The sequence below is a fragment of the Gavialis gangeticus genome, unplaced genomic scaffold (genome assembly GCF_001723915.1).
Source record: "Gavialis gangeticus isolate Ggan-Ray unplaced genomic scaffold, GavGan_comp1, whole genome shotgun sequence".
Lineage (NCBI taxonomy): Eukaryota > Metazoa > Chordata > Crocodylia > Gavialidae > Gavialis > Gavialis gangeticus.
Genome location: NW_017729004.1, coordinates 47,603,951 through 47,621,272, shown reverse-complemented (window position 1 = coordinate 47,621,272; position 17,322 = coordinate 47,603,951). Strand labels below are relative to the sequence as shown.

The window sequence follows — 17,322 nt, the reverse complement described above, 5'->3', positions numbered from 1 at the left end:
TGTGGCTCCGGCCACTGCATGCACCCCGGGAGGGTATAGAGGTGGGGGGCATGTGCCTCCAGATCTGGGCGGGGTGGGCTGCCACTGCAGACTGGGACCAGGGCTATGCCAGGCACTTCCTGGCGGAGGGGGAGGAGGCTTTGGGCTGAGGCTGCAGTCGGGGCAGGCATTGGCAGTGCTGGGAGGGGGCGCTATAGTGGGTCTATGGCAAACTTTGGGATGACTACACACCCCCCGTAGTCCCATCCTAGTGCCGGCACCGCCTGCCTCAAGTGCAGCCCAGGCCCCTCCCCCATCCCACCCTGCACAGATCCTGGGGCACATGACCCCCTGCCCTCCCAGGGTGCACACAGTGACTGGAGCCACACCTCACTCCTCCCTCACCACAGGGGCCTTGATTTCCCCCCCGCCCCAAACAGCCCTTCCCTTCCTCCATGTCTTCCGCAACAACAGTCTTACCAGCTGGACACAGCTCTTCAAGCTGCCGGGTGTATCAGAAATCAGATTGGTATCAGCCAATATGGCTCTTTAAAAATCAGCTATTGGTCTCGACCCCTAAAATCTCTACTGGTGCACCCCTAAATATGTTAAATGGACAGAATATTTTCATATAACATTACTTATGTGCAATTGATGTTTTCTTTTATAAACATCTCTGTGCTTTGCAGTGAAAGCTGAGAAGAAAACGGTACAATTTAGTGATGAAGTTCAAGTAGAGACAATAGAACCTGAACCTGAACCAGTTTATATTGATGAAGTAAGTGTCATAAAAATACTGATTTTAGCATTTAATATGTTTAAACCAATTAAGTGCAACCTTTTCAACCCAAGGGCCAAAGCCATTTCAAAATAATATCAAACAACTAGATTTCAGAGGGAAACAGCTGAGTACTTGTACTCTCAGGCACATATACTTGCGCTTGCTCTGATTAGATTGAGGACCATTTCTGCAGTCTATCCAGGTCATTCTGAGTCCTAGCTCTACCCTCCAGTGTGTCTGCAACAGCACCCAACTTGGTGTCATTCTCAAATTGCTCTGTGTGTGCTCAATCCCTTCCATATCACTAATGAAGTTGTTAAACGATACTGGACCTAGGACCTCTGGGGAACCCCACTTGATACCTCCTCCCAACAAGACATGGAGCAATGTCTTGCTTAGATTTCTCATAAGTTTTTATGAAACTGAATAAGAGAAGGTTCAACACTGCTTCCTCACAAAATACCAGCTGAGCATGAAGTGATGACTTAGTTTCTCAGATTCTCCTTTATTTCCCCTATGTCACTTGCAGATGCCCATCTTGGTTGTCTTTTGCAGTCACTCCCTGTCTTGTTCTCTGAAAAATGCCTCTGTTTCCTTCCTTTTGATCTTTCTACCTTGATTTCCATTCTAAGTTACCTCTAGGATTCAGACCCTATTTCAGCCCACCTATGTTCTGCAACATGCCCAGATCTTTCCTATGTCTCTCCTCCCTTTATGTTGCTCAGAAATATCTTTGCTCTTCAAAATCCCCTATTCTGTCTTTCTCCTGAAACACCCCCTTCTTCACTGGGGTCCTACCACCTGCTAAGATCAAATGAAGTGGGGCATCTTAAAATCAGTTGCCATTTCTCCCGTAACTTAAGTGACATCTGTCTGTACTGTCATCCTTAGTACTTTCTCTCCAGTAAATCCCCTGTGCTCCTAGGTTTAACGCAGTGGAAAAGCTCGGCTGATGCAAGCTAACACACTGAAAATGGATATGGCCAGCCTTCATCATGATAAGCATGTGCCTTTTGCCCATGAGGAGAAAAGCGTTAAAGGGACAGCAGCCCCAAGTTATTTTTAACTCTCTTGTTTTCCCCTTCCCTATGTTTGGGGGGGTGGGGGAGATGTTATGGGGGGAATTTTTAACATTCAAGTTAAAAATTTCCCTTTTGATTCTGACATAGTGAAGAGTGTCACTGATCTAAACTCTTATTCTAACTTTTGATATTCATCTAAAATTCTATGCAACTTATGATAATTTTTTAAAGACATTTGTGCTCAGCTGCCTCCTTTTCTGGGTGCCTGTATAAAAGATTGCATCCAAAATCAGTTAATCACAGAAAATTATATGCAAGCACTTGGAGTTCAACCATTAACCCCCTTCTCTCCCCCCGCCCCTCCAAAACAAGGGTGCTTTACGAGAAGCAGCGGCACAGTAGTTCATCTTGGCTCCACAGTGTCTTTGTAAATCCAGGTGCTTCAGCAGGGCTTTTTGGAACTCTTTTAGCTAAAGATGATTCAATCAGCTATTAGATAAAAGCACCAAAAAAGTTCCACTAAAGCACCCGATCTATACAGATGTTGGGGAGCCAGGTCCAAATAATTTGCTGCCTCTTTGGGCATGCACTGGGCACAGCACAGGAGTATGTTGACTTCAAAGTAAAGTGCCATTTTTTTAACATCTGTAAGCAGCTTATGTGCATTCTTCAGACACTTTCAAATTTATTCCGCTAGGTGGTAGTATTGCATATGTAACGGAGGTAGAATGAACCAGAAACTACTCTCTCTAAACAAAATTCTAAGGAATGTTTTTTCATTGGAAGACCTGTAGGCCCCACTTCACTTTTTATGAATACCAATTTGATTATTTTGTTGTCTTTCTTTTTCTCTTTTCATTTCTTTTTCTTTCTTTCAACAATACACATATTGAAATTCTGTAAGGCAAGTGGTAATCTTTTGAAGCAAGCATAAACTCCAAATATTTGTAGGAAAACAAAGTTTTCCTGCTCTTCTGCTTGTTACGGATTTTTTAATTGGATCATGTATGTGGTACATACTGCTTCAACAATAACCATTATTAGTGATTGACATTTTTATATAAAGGCACATTTTGGGCATAGGTGTCAATGGGGGAATGAGAATAAAGAATATTGCATTATATTAATCTTTATAAATCTGGTATAAGGGAAGGTAACTCTTTTTCTCTAGCTAATGCCCTTGCTTTCATGGTAGGATAAAATGGACCAACTTTTACAGATGTTACAAAGTGCAGATCCAACTGATGATCAGCCAGACCTCCCAGAGCTACTTCATCTTGAAGGTAAGAAAAAAATTGCGTTCTTTTTCTAGTGTGTAGTTGCATGGATTTGCTCTTTTAGTGAACACATGCTTCATCTGGGCTTGAAATCTTTTTACTGATAGCATCTGGAATTATACTTGTATTAAAATGCCCTTCTTCCCCCTCATCCAGGAGATCAGATTATTAAGAATGTGTCCCTTATCCTTCCCTTGAGGGGAGTCATATTCTCACTCCTTATAGTCCAGAGACTCATCTCCCACACATCTACATTCCACTGTTGGGCAGCATGGTAAATGTCATAAAGGGGTTTTTAGAGATGAATTGTAGTATGAGGGGTGCTAAGATGCAGAATATCTCAGGGTGTTCTAGAGGTGAGAGTTGTGGTGGGCATGGAGACCTGGAATACCACTTAATGTTTATCCATCTGATATGCCCTGGTGTATACAGCCATATTTTAGAATTTTTACTTCATATACTGGTTCTGAGGTTAGATCATACTTCCTACCCCCCATCCAAAGAGATATTATAGATATTCCAGCCAGGTTAACCAGTGTCTCACATTATAGTGGCAAAAGGGAAGAACAGCTGGTCCTTTGGTATAGTTACTAGGGCTGTGTGAAATTTTGCTGGCTGTTTTGTTTCAATACTGTTTCAACTTATTTTGAGCTTGACACAGCAAAATCGAAACAAAGGGCTTCGAAACAACCCTGAAACAAAATGAGGGCTTTCGAAATGTTTCGAGTTTTGAAGCTGAAGCTGGGCTTGCCTGCAGGGAAATGGAAAGTAAGGAGAGGGAGGGGGAAGAGTGGGGAAGGACTTAACACACATGCTGGAGAAGGAGCTCCTGCAGGAGAGGAAAGAAGGACTCTGTCACAGTTTGGATACTTGAGGTGCTACTGTGCTGCTTCTCGCTAAGTTATTATTTTACCTGTTGTCATTTAAAGTGGTGAACTGGATTGAGGCTATAGGGGAGGAGGAGACCTCATTGGGGCACACTACTGTGTCATGTAGAGGCCCCAGTGCCAGTGAGGGCCCATCTTAACACACGCACAAAGTCACACGTCACAAGTTTTGCTTGTCAGGAGCTTGAGGTGCAGTTTCCCAGAAACACTTGTACCTATCCCCTGGAAAGCTGGCAGACTTCATGGCCTCAGCAGGGCTTACCATGCCAGCTGTTTTTACCCCTTTGCACCTTCACACTTACAAGTGACGCGAGTTTTGCTTTCAAGACTTTGAGGTGCAGTTTTCCAGAAAGCTCTACACCTATCTCTTTGAAACTTGGCGGGCTTCATGCCTTCAGAAGGGGCTACTGTCCCTGCTCTTTTCATCCATATCTGCCAAAAAATGACCAAGCTATAGGCAGTTTTGTGTTTCCCCATTATAGCTTATGGTCGAAACAGCGAAACAGTTTTGATGAAACTGAATGGAACCGTGCCTTCGAAATGAAACACTGTTCCGTCGAAACAGCAAAATGGAAGTCGAAACAAAACAGTGCTGTTTCACACAGCCCCAAGTCAGTTACCTTATCTTCCCCAGAGGAAGCAAGGAACTTCTATATATGCTTCAATAAAGATCTCATTCCTATGGCAGAAACCTTAGATATACCATTGGAAGTGGTTTAGGATAAACCTCATTCATCTATAAGGCAGGGGTTCTCTACATTGTTAGATTCCAGATATCCCTTAGAAAATGCAAGCTCTTAGTTTCCATTTGTTTGACGAGGGAAAAATAAAAGCAATTTTTTTGTTGTGAAGAACTAGAACCATGCATCAGTACAGGCTGGGGACTGACTGACTAGGCAGCAGCTCTGCAGAAAAGGACCTGGGGGTTACAGTGGATAATAAGCTGAATATGAACCAACAGCGTGCCGTTGTTGCCAAGAAAGCTAATGTCATACTGGGCTGTGTTGGTAGAGGTGTTGCCAGCAGATGAGGGAAGTGATTCTTCCCTTCTATTCAGCACTGGTGAGGCCACATCTGGAGTACTGTGTCCAGTTTTGGGCCCCCCATTACAGACAGGATGTGGATAAAAGAGAGTCCAGCTGAGGGCAACAAAAATGGGTAACGGGCTGAGGCACATGAATGTGAGGAGAGGCTGAGGGAACTGGGTTTATTTAGTCTGCAGAACAGAAGACTGAGAGGGGAGTTGATAGCAGCCTTTAACTACCCAAAAGGTGGTTCCAAAGAGAGTGGAGACCCTTATAAACATAGATGAGACCCTTTTAGAATCTGCAGAAGACCCATGACACACATTAGAATCTATGCAAGCCACATCAAAGCAAGCTGACATGAAGAATATTGCTATTTCTACATGTGCCAAGCTGTGTTTGTGACAGCTCTGCAGCAACATAATTCATAGCACAAGAGGACATGAAGAAATTGGATGTCTTCAGCTGTAAAGTTAACTAAATAGCCAGGCTTTATAGGGTCACATTGGGAGGGAGAAGGAGAGGTCTTTAAATCATGGTTTATGTCTTTCTCACAGTTACTGGGTTCAACACGGAGATAACTCTCTGAAATTTAAGGCCCTGTGAAAGAGATGTAGGATACTAAATCGCGGTGCTGAACCTATGGTTCATGGGCCAAATACAGCCCATAGCGCCTTGGAATCTGGCCCATGTGGTTCCTGAAGGGTCTGGAAATCTGGCAGCAGGAGAGTACTGGCAATTAATCTTGCTGCTCCTCCTCTCTACTGCCAAAATCCCAAACCCTGTGTGGTGAGTCAGAGCTGGGCAGATGGTTTGGAGCAGGCCCATCTTATTCTTCCACACTTGGGACTAATCTTAATTTCACCAATTGATGCCAAGGCCCCTAACTCTACCACCTGCTTCAAGTCCCTGACAAAAGAGTTAACATGAAAGGTTACTGCTCACTGTTTTTAACCTAAAAGCTAAGGTGATGGTAAGCTACAAAACAACTATTAACAGGCTTCCAGGAAAGCAACATATGATGCTTATATCCCTTTAGGTACCTAATAGGTTCTTGGCAGCTACTTTGTTAACCGAGTTATTACTGTAGTCAAAACAGTCAGAGCTGATGAATTGTCCAAAGAGATTCAGAGAGTTTAAACCCAGGAAAACACCAAATCATCTAGTACAGTGGTGCTCAACCTTTTTTGCCCAGCGGGCTAGCTGGGTACTGCCTGGTCCCTCTGTAGACTAGGTGTGGCTGGTGGACCTGATCTGGCATATGGACATACCCAGTAGGGCTGCGTGAAATGGCACTGTTCTGTTTCGCTTTAAGTTTCGAGGTTTGGATGGAACAGCGTTTTGTATCGAATTTCGTTTTGATTCGAAACAGCTGTTCTGTTTTGTTTTGTTGAAACAGTAAGGCTGTTTCGACTCTGATTCAGTGTTTTGCTAGATCACACTGGGAGCGGTGAGTCAACTTGGCTGGGCTCGCGGGGATGGGAAGTCAGCCCAGCTGGGCTCACTCCCTGGCCCCGGGCCTGATCTAGCATTGGGGATAGAGAGTCAGCCCAGCTGGACTAATTCCTCATCCCCAGCACTGTGATCAAAACTTTTTGACTAGCCTCATTTTATTTCAAGGATGTTTCGATGCCCTTTGTTTTGTTTTGATTTTGCTGATTTGACCTCAAAATGAGGCGAAGCAATGTCAAAACGAAACGGCCGGTGAAATTTCGCATAGTCCTAATCCAGCAGGGATCCATCCAGATGTGTAGAGTGGGGTGGATGACGGTCCAGCCCTGATCCAGTTGTGTGGAGCCATGGGAGTGGGGGGGAGGAGGGGAAAGGGCGCAGGAAGGGAAGGAGACAGAAGGGGACTTTATTTGGTCGTTACATCAGCTTGCAGTGCAAGAGAGACTTAAGCCCTCATATCCTTAACCAGTGCTTCATGGAGAGAAAGTTACTGTCATACTATGTGCCTGCCAAGGTGTTTCTGACAAGAACCAATTTGTTCATCACCCAGTTTCCTTCACCGAGACTTGCTAAATCTTGGAATCTTGGTCCTGTCTTTTTTTTAATTGATCGGATACAGTTGTTCAGAAATGTAGGTAGATTGAACTGTAGCATTTTGCAGAGAAACTTACAGGTTGGAAAATTTCCTCTTCAAGGCGATTTAGACTCCAAAGGCCGTTTCCCACGTATTAGGTACCTAAAGGGATATAAGCATTGTTGTTTTCTTTCCTGGAAGGCTGTAGTTGTTTTGTAGCATACCATTAACTTAGATTTAAGGTTAAAACCAGTGAGCAGTAACCTTTCAGGTTAATTCTTTTGTCAGGGACTTGAAGCAGGTGGTAGAGTTAGGTGCCTTGGCATCTAATACCTGAAATTGGTATTAGTCCCAAGTGTGGCAGGATATGATGTGCATTAGCAAAGCTAAGTCCACCTAGCTGAACTTATTCCTCTAGACTTCTGTTAGCTTGTGCTGCACATCTGAAGAATGTCCCTATCTTAGAAATATAGTAAGGGCAATAAGGAGCTCAGTCCAGTGCTGTTATGGGACATTCCATAGTAGAGGCTTCTAGATCTTAATGACACAACTTTTTCTGTAGTTTAACATTTAATAACATCTCAGAAACTTCTGTTGACACTTAGAGATATCATGTGCCTTTTAAGTATTTACAACCATGTTTGCATTCTCATTTTCAGATAAATGGTATTTAATAACTCTGATGTAATTTGTAAATCTTGTTCTATTCTAGCAACGTGCCACCAAATGGGTCCTCTTATTGATGAAAAGCTGGAAGATATTGACAGGTAAAAGAATGTGTACATTTTCCTGGCTTGCTTTTAAAAATAATAGCAGAAGAGTGAATTGTTGCTAACATGGTACACCTACATATGTTATAGTGTTTTAGGGGGGTAGATTCAAGTGTGTACTTTAAAATAACTAGAATTCCCCAAAGGTGTTTTAATATGACTGGTTTTAAAAAGCTGAGCACTCCTATGCACTTTCTTTACTTAGTTTTAACAAAAGAAATATCTTCCTTGTCAGACAAACTATTTTTCACTGAGACTACTGGTGAAAGTTGCAACACTTGACTGTTGAATGTAGGCATCATGCTATATCCTGTAAGACTAGTTGTCTGTCATATATCACGATGTGTAAATTCACTGCATTCTCTTGTTCAGTATTATATGTCTCTAAAATTTGGGGTAAACTGTATAATATATTTTCCAGGAAACACTCAGAACTATCGGAGCTCAATGTTAAGGTCATGGAGGCCCTTTCGTTGTACACCAAGTTGATGAATGAAGACCCAATGTATTCCATGTATGCAAAACTACAAAACCAACAATACTATGTACAACCATCTGGTGTTTCTGGCTCTCAGGTATGTACAGTAAAAGCTGCACTATCCGGCATCTTACAAGCCAACACGCTCTACTAACCAGAATGCCGGCTTGTAAGATAAAGTGAAACCGGAAGTGCCCACCGCAGCACTTCCGGGTTCTCTGAGCCCCCCTGGCCGGGGATAAAACAGCCTGCGCTGTCGAGCCCCATGGCCCAGGGGCATAACAGGCCGCGTGGGCCTGTGCGGGGCCTGCGGGACTGGTGGCGATGCCGCGGGAGGGGCAGAGGGACACGGCAGGAGAAGTGGTGACCTAGGACTGCTCAATTAACCAACATATTTTGTTATCTGGCATCCCCCATTCCTGGGGGATGCCGAATAACAGAGCTTTTACTGTGTTTCTTTTTAAAAAGACACAAGAGATGTGAGCATATGTTACTGCTTATGGATAAAGTTCCTAAAGTGGGAAGATGTCTCTATGAATGGTACATCCTTATGGTGGGTTTAGCAGCCTACTTTGCTACAACTATAACTTCAAGCCATTATTGTGTCCTGCCCCCTGTAGCAAGGGAGAAAAGTTGTTTTCCTTTTTCTTTTTGACAACCCTTCAGATATTTGAAGATTTCTGTCATGTTCGCTCTGTCCTTCCCTTCCCCCCATAATTATCTTCTTCTTTCGTGTTGAGCCATTTATGGACTTTCCTAAAATTAAACTGTACTTTTCCTTTCACATGCTTAAAAATTTGAGCCAACTAAAAAGATAACTACATTTCCCTCCCCAGCAGTTTGTGTAACATTACAGACAGAATCAGTACCCACTTGTCTCCAGTGTCTTCTCACACTGAGGTTGCCTAGTTTTTCAATACAGACATTATAACCAACCATTAAAAATCCTTGGTCTGGGCACTTAGGTAGAATCCGGTTCAGAACACACCATAACGAGCAATTCTATATAAGAAGAAGCAAGTGTCTCCTTTGGAGAAACAAGGGAGTTTTTAAAGAGAAACTGAAGGGAAGGCCTGAGAAGCTAGGAAACTTTTCCTTCAATGTCTCTCATAATGAAGAGTGCATGTCAATAGAATGTTTCAGATTCATAGATTGTTGGCCTAGGATCAGTTAGTTTTACCTTCTGATCAGTTAGAGACCTTATAATTTCATCTAGTGATTCCTGCATTGAGGTCAATAAATTTATTTAAATATGGCTCCTACGAATTTATCCAGTCTTGATTTTTAAGGACGTAAGGAATCTAATACATCCACTAATAAGCTTTTATTCTACTATTCTCTTAATAAAAATTTGCCTTATTTTTGGCTGGAGTTTTTCCAGAAAACTTTTTTTTTTTAATTTGTATTTTCCTAAATCAACTTCAGCAGTTGCTTACTTGACAGTGTTAAACTAGCTAAAAATAGGAAAATATGGGTCTGAATTTTTATTTGGTTACTTCTTGCAAAGAAAGGCTCACAGGTCTAGACAACTCCTTATGGACCACAGGTAGAGAATCTATGCCCCAATCTATCTGTTTTTAGTTAAGCAATTAACATTCCATTTTATCTTTTATTCAGAGGAAGATACTAGAAATACGCTCATCAAATGTAATGAATAGAAGTTATTTAGTCAGCAAGTTGTTGGTTTACTAGTACTGGCATATAATGGTAGAATTATAATATTCCTTCTACTTCCACTTTTTAGCTTAGTTGAAGGTGAAACACAAAAATATTATTTACAATACAGTGCTTTTTTTGAAGCAGTCTTTTGTAAATATCTTGAGGTGTTGAATCTGGCATTTTAGTTAGATAAGCAGTAGCACTACATTCCTGTATTTTATTTATGCCCTTCTTTTAATTTTTTTTTAGGCTTATCCAGGACAACCTGCAAGTAATGCATATTTGGTGACAGGGAGTGCACAGATGAGCCACATTCAAAGCTATAATCTTCCTCCAGAGCAACTTCCTTCTCTTAACCAAGGCACAGTTCCTCCGTCTGCAAGCTCAGGACTAGCTAGTCAGCCTGCTCAAGCATCTTATACAAAGTAATTTTAGTGTTTACCTATTTGGAATGAGCTTTGGGGCAGAATTGTTAAGGGGAGATTTTACTTTCAGAAAACTTTATTAACTCAGTTGTCAGTAAAATAGAGTGTAGTTGCATCAAACGTGTATTCACTGATGTTTTGATAACAAGTACGTTCAGCAAATGTATAAGCTTTGAACACAAGCATTCTTTAACTGTAAAGCACATGTGTTGTATATTGTTCTACACAAGTGAAGAAATCACATGCTCATAGTGGCTTCCAAATCATGTTCCTTAATTATACACAAGGTCTGCTGCTTTGTCTGGTTTCTGGTGGATTTTAGCACCTCAGCAACCGCAGCTGCAACCACCACCACAGCCACAGCATACTTACTCCCAGAAGTGCATGATGCCTTTTTTACTGTAAACATCACCAGATTAGTGTATGTGATTCATGTTGAACCTTGGATGAGTAGATTTTGAAGACTTGTTGAAGTCTTAAAGCTACCCAGATATAAGGGAGCTGACACTATTTTCTTACAGGGAAAATAACTTGTGGTTTAATTGAGGAGTTCTGATATCAGAACCATAGACTAGCTTGAAGTTGGCAGAAGGCTTGAGCTGCACTTTATTCTTTTCAAGAAGAGGGTGAAGTTTTGGGTTTTAATTCTGCCTTTCAGAAAATAATGTGTGTATTCTATTCTGGGGTGTATTGTATGTGAGGAATTATGGGGAGGACATTCACTCTTGCAAATATTTTCAAGTGGGGCATCAGAGAGATTGTCTGTCTGTGGGCCAAATCCAGCTCACGGTACTGCCCATGAGATTTGGAGTTGATCCACATGCGGTACATGCTATTTTGGCCATGCACACAGAAGCCCACAGGGTTGGTCCATGATGCATGCTGCATGTGGAGCTCACTGCAGCCAGTCCAGAATGCACATGGTGCCTGTGTGGGGCTGGTCTGTCAGCCCATGGACTGATCCTGCACCACTCATCTGGCCTGTTTTAAAGTGTATTATTTCCCTTTGTATATGTTGCTTATTGGAAGACCATGAGGCACCAAAACCAGGGCGATAAAGTTTATGTAAACTTTGCATACTTTGTATTTCTGGTTACAGTAAGTAATCTTGCATTAATGGAATATAAAAGGACTTGGATCCTGGGAAATAAATTCATATATTTACACACAGAAGTTAAATTTATTAATTCAAAGCTTGGCAGGTGAGCAGCATTTTCTAATTTTGCTTTGAAATTGATGCTTTTTCTAAATTTTAATAAAGCTGTTAAATTTTGAAGAGGTAATCTTGCATGTATTAGCCACCTAAATATATAATACAATTTAATTAGTTTAATACTTTCTTCCAGATAAATACAATAAGAAACAATTTCTCATTTTCTTTTCTTTCAGTACAATGGTTGGCTCTGTTGCTGGAGGTACCTATTCCAACCAGACATCAGTGTACAGTCCACCTCCTGCTGCTGTTGATGTTGCTGCTTATCCGAATACTGGGACAAATATGTCCCAGGTGCCAAACTATAACTTAGCATCTTCAACTCTGCCACAGTCAGCAGGGAGTCAGCAACCGCCACCTCAGCAACCGCAGCTGCAACCACCACCACAGCCACAGCATACTTACTCCCAGAAGGCACTACTATAGGATCCAGGACTTCTGATTCCTAATCTTCTTCTAACGCCTGCTAAAAGCAGTTGACATTGTTATGAGTTTCTTCCCTTAATCTCTTAAACTTTGTTTATCCTCAGCTTATTAGGAATCTATCTTGGTGACGAGTTCAATTTGCACTGACTTTTTAGGATTTTGGGTTTTTTTAATTTCGCAGAGGAATGAAAATATCTAGGACATTTAATTCCTTTTTAAAACGTCTAAAATTGGTACAGGATTATTTATGTCTGGTAAAATTGGCTAGTCTGTGAACACTCAACTTGCAAACTGTTGTGGCATCTGTTATTGTACATATAGTGTGATTGCAATAGTGGCCATTTTGAATAGCTATAGTGATCATGTGAATATATTTAACAGTGTTAAAAAATAATTTACATTACTATTTTATTTTAATCATGTTTCATAGTTTTACCTAGTTTTATGAAGGATGTGATATCCTTTTGCAATATCTTCATATCACTGTTACACTTACAAGCTGAAGTCTTTCAATTTCCAATCTTACTGGAGTCTAGTTTTCTTCAATTGTGAATTGAACATAAGTGTAACATGACTATTAGCTAGCTTTATCTACCAAAGTAAACTAGTTAACATTTTAAACTATCTGGGGAGGTAACAGCAAATGATTCTGCTTTAGATTTATAATCTAAACAACTATGTACAGGCTGCTAAACATATCATGGGACCATAATACAGATCAGTATCTTAAGGTTTAAGAATACATAATTTATTTTTCCATGCTGGCTTTGGGTAACTTGGATTCTGACCTGTATCCTATGTGCATTGGTGGAGATAACACCAAAGACAGATAAAACAAGTTTGGAGGGGAATGAATGGAGTTTTTAAGCTGGAACACAAAACACTACATTATTCCGGTCTCTTGCAGTTATTTAGGACATAAAAAATTGTGGACAAGAAAATGACTCAGCTCGACATATTTCAGGACTTTATTTTGACTCTGGTGGCCTTGTGTAGCAAATGGTTTTGTGTTTACTATTCTTAAACTAAACTCTTCTGCCTTAAGCAAGCATCTCCTGCCTTTTTTTTCTAATTTTAAGTTGTTGGGTTCTTTCCATTTTTAACCCTTCCATTAAAAATAGTTTTTCATTCCCCTTAATCAGGCCTATTCATAATTGTCAGTCTTTTTTCCATTAGTCTGTCTCTTCCATTAGTCCCTTATTATGGTTATCCTTGATCTGCTCTCTAGCACATGAGACTTAATGTATGCAATTTAAATATAAAAAAGGTTAACAATAACTGAAGGCAGCTTTTTAGGTATGATCAAGGCATCTTTTACAAGTAATTTCTACTTTTGATTTTATATTATATTTCTTTTGATGAATCCCAGTATTCTTTGCCTTGTTTTAATGGAACCTATTTCTGTAATATACATGGCACTATAGACGTAATTTTTTAATTTAATATATATTTTCCATTTCATTGTGTAGGTTCTCTGTACTGTCATGTCTCGTGTGTACACTATACTACTCTACCTTGACTATCCAGTACTCCCTCTGAATCTGTTTCTGTTCTTATATTCATCATGTCATTGATTTCACTGTTATGTGCAAATATCTTGGCTGTGACTGTCACCCACATCATTTTCATAAATACTAAACAAGAGTGGTTACAAAACTTGCCCTTTGGTGTTCCAGCTGATGATGGTGGTTTCAGCTAATGGACCTACTGTTTATAACTACAGCATGTTTCTCTTATTTTCTTACCAAGACTCTGATTATTCCCATAAGCCTTAACTACTTGATATAGCCATATGTAAGGAAGAACAATAAAGTAATAGTGTAGGAGCTTTGCATTGGATATTAGTTTTTAACACCCTTGGAGTGGTTCTTATTTTTAAGAAGTAGAGGTGAGGAAAATGATGCTGTGGTCTGTGCATGTTTGTTGGACATCTTCAAAATGGGAGCAACAATGGATTTGGAGAGAAGAATTTCTCCCCCCCCCACCTAATTTAGGAAACTTCATGAAGCATGCTGATAGTCTCATTAGAATTATTGAGACTACCTGTGTGCTTAAATTTTGGGAATAGCCTCATAATTTTACAAATAAGCCCTGAGTCTATTGCACTGACTGAGGATCAACAGACTTTCTGTGTAATAAAATGTCACCCATCAAAACTAAATATTATTAATTGTTTTGTCCAGATGAATTAGACCCAAGCAAATTCAGATTTCAGAAACTTTCAGTGCAAGTTTGATTTCTTACAGAGCAGAAAGGCTTTTTTGATAATTTATTAAGTGTTGAAAATCTGTTATGCATCTGAGATTCTGTCATTTTCCACCTTATTTTCCCTTTCTAAAGATTAATTTTAAATAGTTTCCAGTAGTTGTGCACACCATCTCTGTAATCAATCAATCTAAATTTAATGTGAAAGAATTTTTCTCCTCTTTAAGGTCTGGTCATCATCCATGCTTTTTTATTGAAGCTGTTGTCCATATCTTACTTCTAGAACGAGTCTGTGGGTCTGTTGGATGTCTTTAAAGTCATTATTATATATTTTTGTCTTTAATTTCTGCACAGAATATGGTTTGAAACTGCTGTGTGATATAGGAAGGAAACTGCTTCATTAGCATCATCCTTATCAACTTAAGTGTGTCCCAAGCTTTTAATAATGTCACTTGAAATATTCTTCTGTGTCTTCTAAAATAGTAATTTCTAACCCTGTTTTTGTAGGCCTGATTGCTAAATTCACATTATGCTTTTCTATTTTTAACATTATTTCTCATTTTTCTCTATTGCGTCTTCATTTGGTTTACTTGGTCATTATTCCTATTGCATCTAGCTCCTGTAACATGTTGGAAACTTTTTACACTAATTCTTTTATATGACCCCCATTTCCATTCCTGGTAATGTAGTCATTCTCCTTTTTAACATAAAAGTCTTACCACTGATAACCCAGAGGAAGAATGCTTTGGTACCAGCACTAGGACTTCTTTGCTGTAATTTCTTCTTCAGATTCCTAATTGAACTGTGTTCTCTGTTAAGAGGTGTCACAGTGGTTATTAATGTATTACTTTGTTTCTTAACTGTGAATGGGAAACAAGCATTTCTATAGTTTTTGCAGGAAAAGTTGAACTCCAGAGAATTCAAATGCTAAAAAAACAGGATATTTACAAATTAAGGTTTTTTTCAAAAAGCACTGTCAACTACATTTTACACGCTCTAATAGTAAGCCGCTTCTTTGAACTTCTTGGATATGTTTGCTTCTCAATATAAGGCTAAAATGTTCTCAAAACATTTTCTATATCCCTGTTATTATTTAACCCTTTCTTAACAAGGTGTAACATCTGTTAGTTGGGTTAAATAGAGCTTTCTAGTGGTTTGATTTTTATGAGCAACTGGAGCAAGTTCTCGGAAATTTGTTCGTTTTTGGTTGTTATAACAACAGAATTTTAGTTGGGCCATGTTTATCATCCCACTGTACTCACCTACAAATTAAGATGGCATGAATTCCTCTAAAACTTTCCAGGGCAATTTTGTTCTGAAGAGAAGAAAACTAAAGGGGTGAAATATTTTAAACTTTGTATGAATGGGTATTTTACGGAGGAATCTGTTCTGAAGATTGCATCCAAGATTGGGTGCAAACGTGCTCATCAAACTTAGCTAGCTACTGGTATTTTTCAGTGCATTTAATGTCAAAAGCCTGTTTGCATCTCCACTAGGTTATATACAGTAATTGTGTAGTAGTCCTAAGTCCAAATCAAGTAGAAATCTGCCTTAAATGACATAAAAGAAGCAAATCAAGCTTTTATGAAAGCTTTGGAACACTGACTTGCCTTTTCAAATATAGTTCTTTGTGAAGATGTGGCAATTTGGAAAGTCAAGTGAGTTTGGGTCACCAGAAGTTAAATAATTCTATCTGTAATTGTAAATATTTCCCATATTAGAAAATTGGAGATAATGCTGCTTGTTGTGACATCTCTGTCTGCTTATTTTTTGCTAAAATGAGGTTACTTTGTGGTCTAGAGGCAGGAATGTCAGATCTTATGCTGGAGAGATGCTGATACCTCATTCTTTAATTAAAATTTTTTCTTCAAGATCATTTACCTGACTCTTAAGTATTTTCACCTATTGTCGGAAACTTTGTCTGATAAAGATTTTAACCTCCTTTCCCATCTGAAATTTAGAGACCGAATGGAAGATAGCCACGCTTATTAGAATGACTAGACTCATGTCTTGGATTATGACTCCAGTGTGGCACTTGCCTTCAGAGAAAATGGCAAGAGTTTTGTTCTGAAGATGAACAGAGCAGCAAAACATGCCTTGGGGCTTTTCCTGATATTTATTTAATTTTTTTCCCCCTCTTTTTTTTTTTTTTCTTTCTCTTTTCCCATTGTCTCCCACTATCTTTTTTTTCTATCGCTAGCAGCAGGCAGAATCATTTTTATTGTATATTATTCATTTGTAAAGAAACCTAGTCAGATTCTCACTACAGCTATCCCTGTTGCATCTTTTGCAACCAGTTAAAATAATGTTCACTTTACTGGGTCTATACTACAAGGTCTGCAGTCAAATGTGAGAAGACCTTGAAGTTTAAGCTTGTTAGTTTACGATATATAAACAAAAAACACTAGAAAACTTTTCAAAATCTCATGTTTTATATTAGGAATTTTGTTTGAGAAACATTCCACGTGTTCTACCAGAAACACTTACTGTATATGTATATATATATATATATATATATATATACACACACACATATGTAGTATAGCTGCAAGTCCAAAGCTCATTATCTTGTTGCCACCTCAACCAAAAGGTGGCAGAAAGTTTTTCTTCCTCTCTCCTGCATATACTCCTGGAAAGCTGAATAACTTCTGTCTTTGTCATAAAGAGGAAAAAAAAAAAAGACTGCTACAGTTTGTCTTTGTTTTATTAAAGTATATGCGGTAGCAAAGTGTTTTGTTTTTTTTTATTTTTGGAGTTCTATGTGATGTTGGCATATGTACATATTTAGATAATACTGCACTGTTGTACAAGAGTTTTGATTTAGTAAATAACACCTCGTTTGTTTAAAAAAAACTGTTAATTGTTTTTGGTATAATGCCGAATATTAAAGTTGAAACATTTAGTTCGTTGTGTTGTGAAGTCAGTTTATGCATTTCACAGTTTAAAATGATCAGGAAAAATGCACTGAGGATTTTGAAAAGAACATAAGGGTTCTACTAGCACGGGGCAGGCAATTATTTTGGCTGGAGGGCTGCTTAATGAATTTTGATGAGCTGTTGAGGGCTGCAAGGGTGGACCCACCCCTTGACAAAGCACCCTGCCCCCTGGTTGCCATCTTAGGACCAGAAGTCCCACCCTCTAACGGCTGA

The 17,322-nt window shown here is 39.6% G+C and overlaps 1 protein-coding gene across 3 annotated transcripts in view; it reads left to right on the top strand.

Moving 5' to 3' along the window:
- STAM (signal transducing adaptor molecule) overlaps nucleotides 1–17,079 on the top strand; it is a 60,251-nt gene extending 43,172 nt beyond the window's left edge. For all 3 annotated transcript variants that reach the window (XM_019508334.1, XM_019508332.1, XM_019508333.1), the window contains exons 9-14: nucleotides 669–757; nucleotides 2,978–3,065; nucleotides 7,710–7,764; nucleotides 8,189–8,342; nucleotides 10,154–10,329; nucleotides 11,719–17,079. In XM_019508334.1, coding sequence (XP_019363879.1) covers nucleotides 669–757; nucleotides 2,978–3,065; nucleotides 7,710–7,764; nucleotides 8,189–8,342; nucleotides 10,154–10,329; nucleotides 11,719–11,968 — 812 coding nt within the window. In that variant the 3' untranslated portion in view covers nucleotides 11,969–17,079. The remainder of the gene's footprint in view (nucleotides 1–668; nucleotides 758–2,977; nucleotides 3,066–7,709; nucleotides 7,765–8,188; nucleotides 8,343–10,153; nucleotides 10,330–11,718) is intronic.
- Nucleotides 17,080–17,322: the final 243 nt, after the last annotated feature.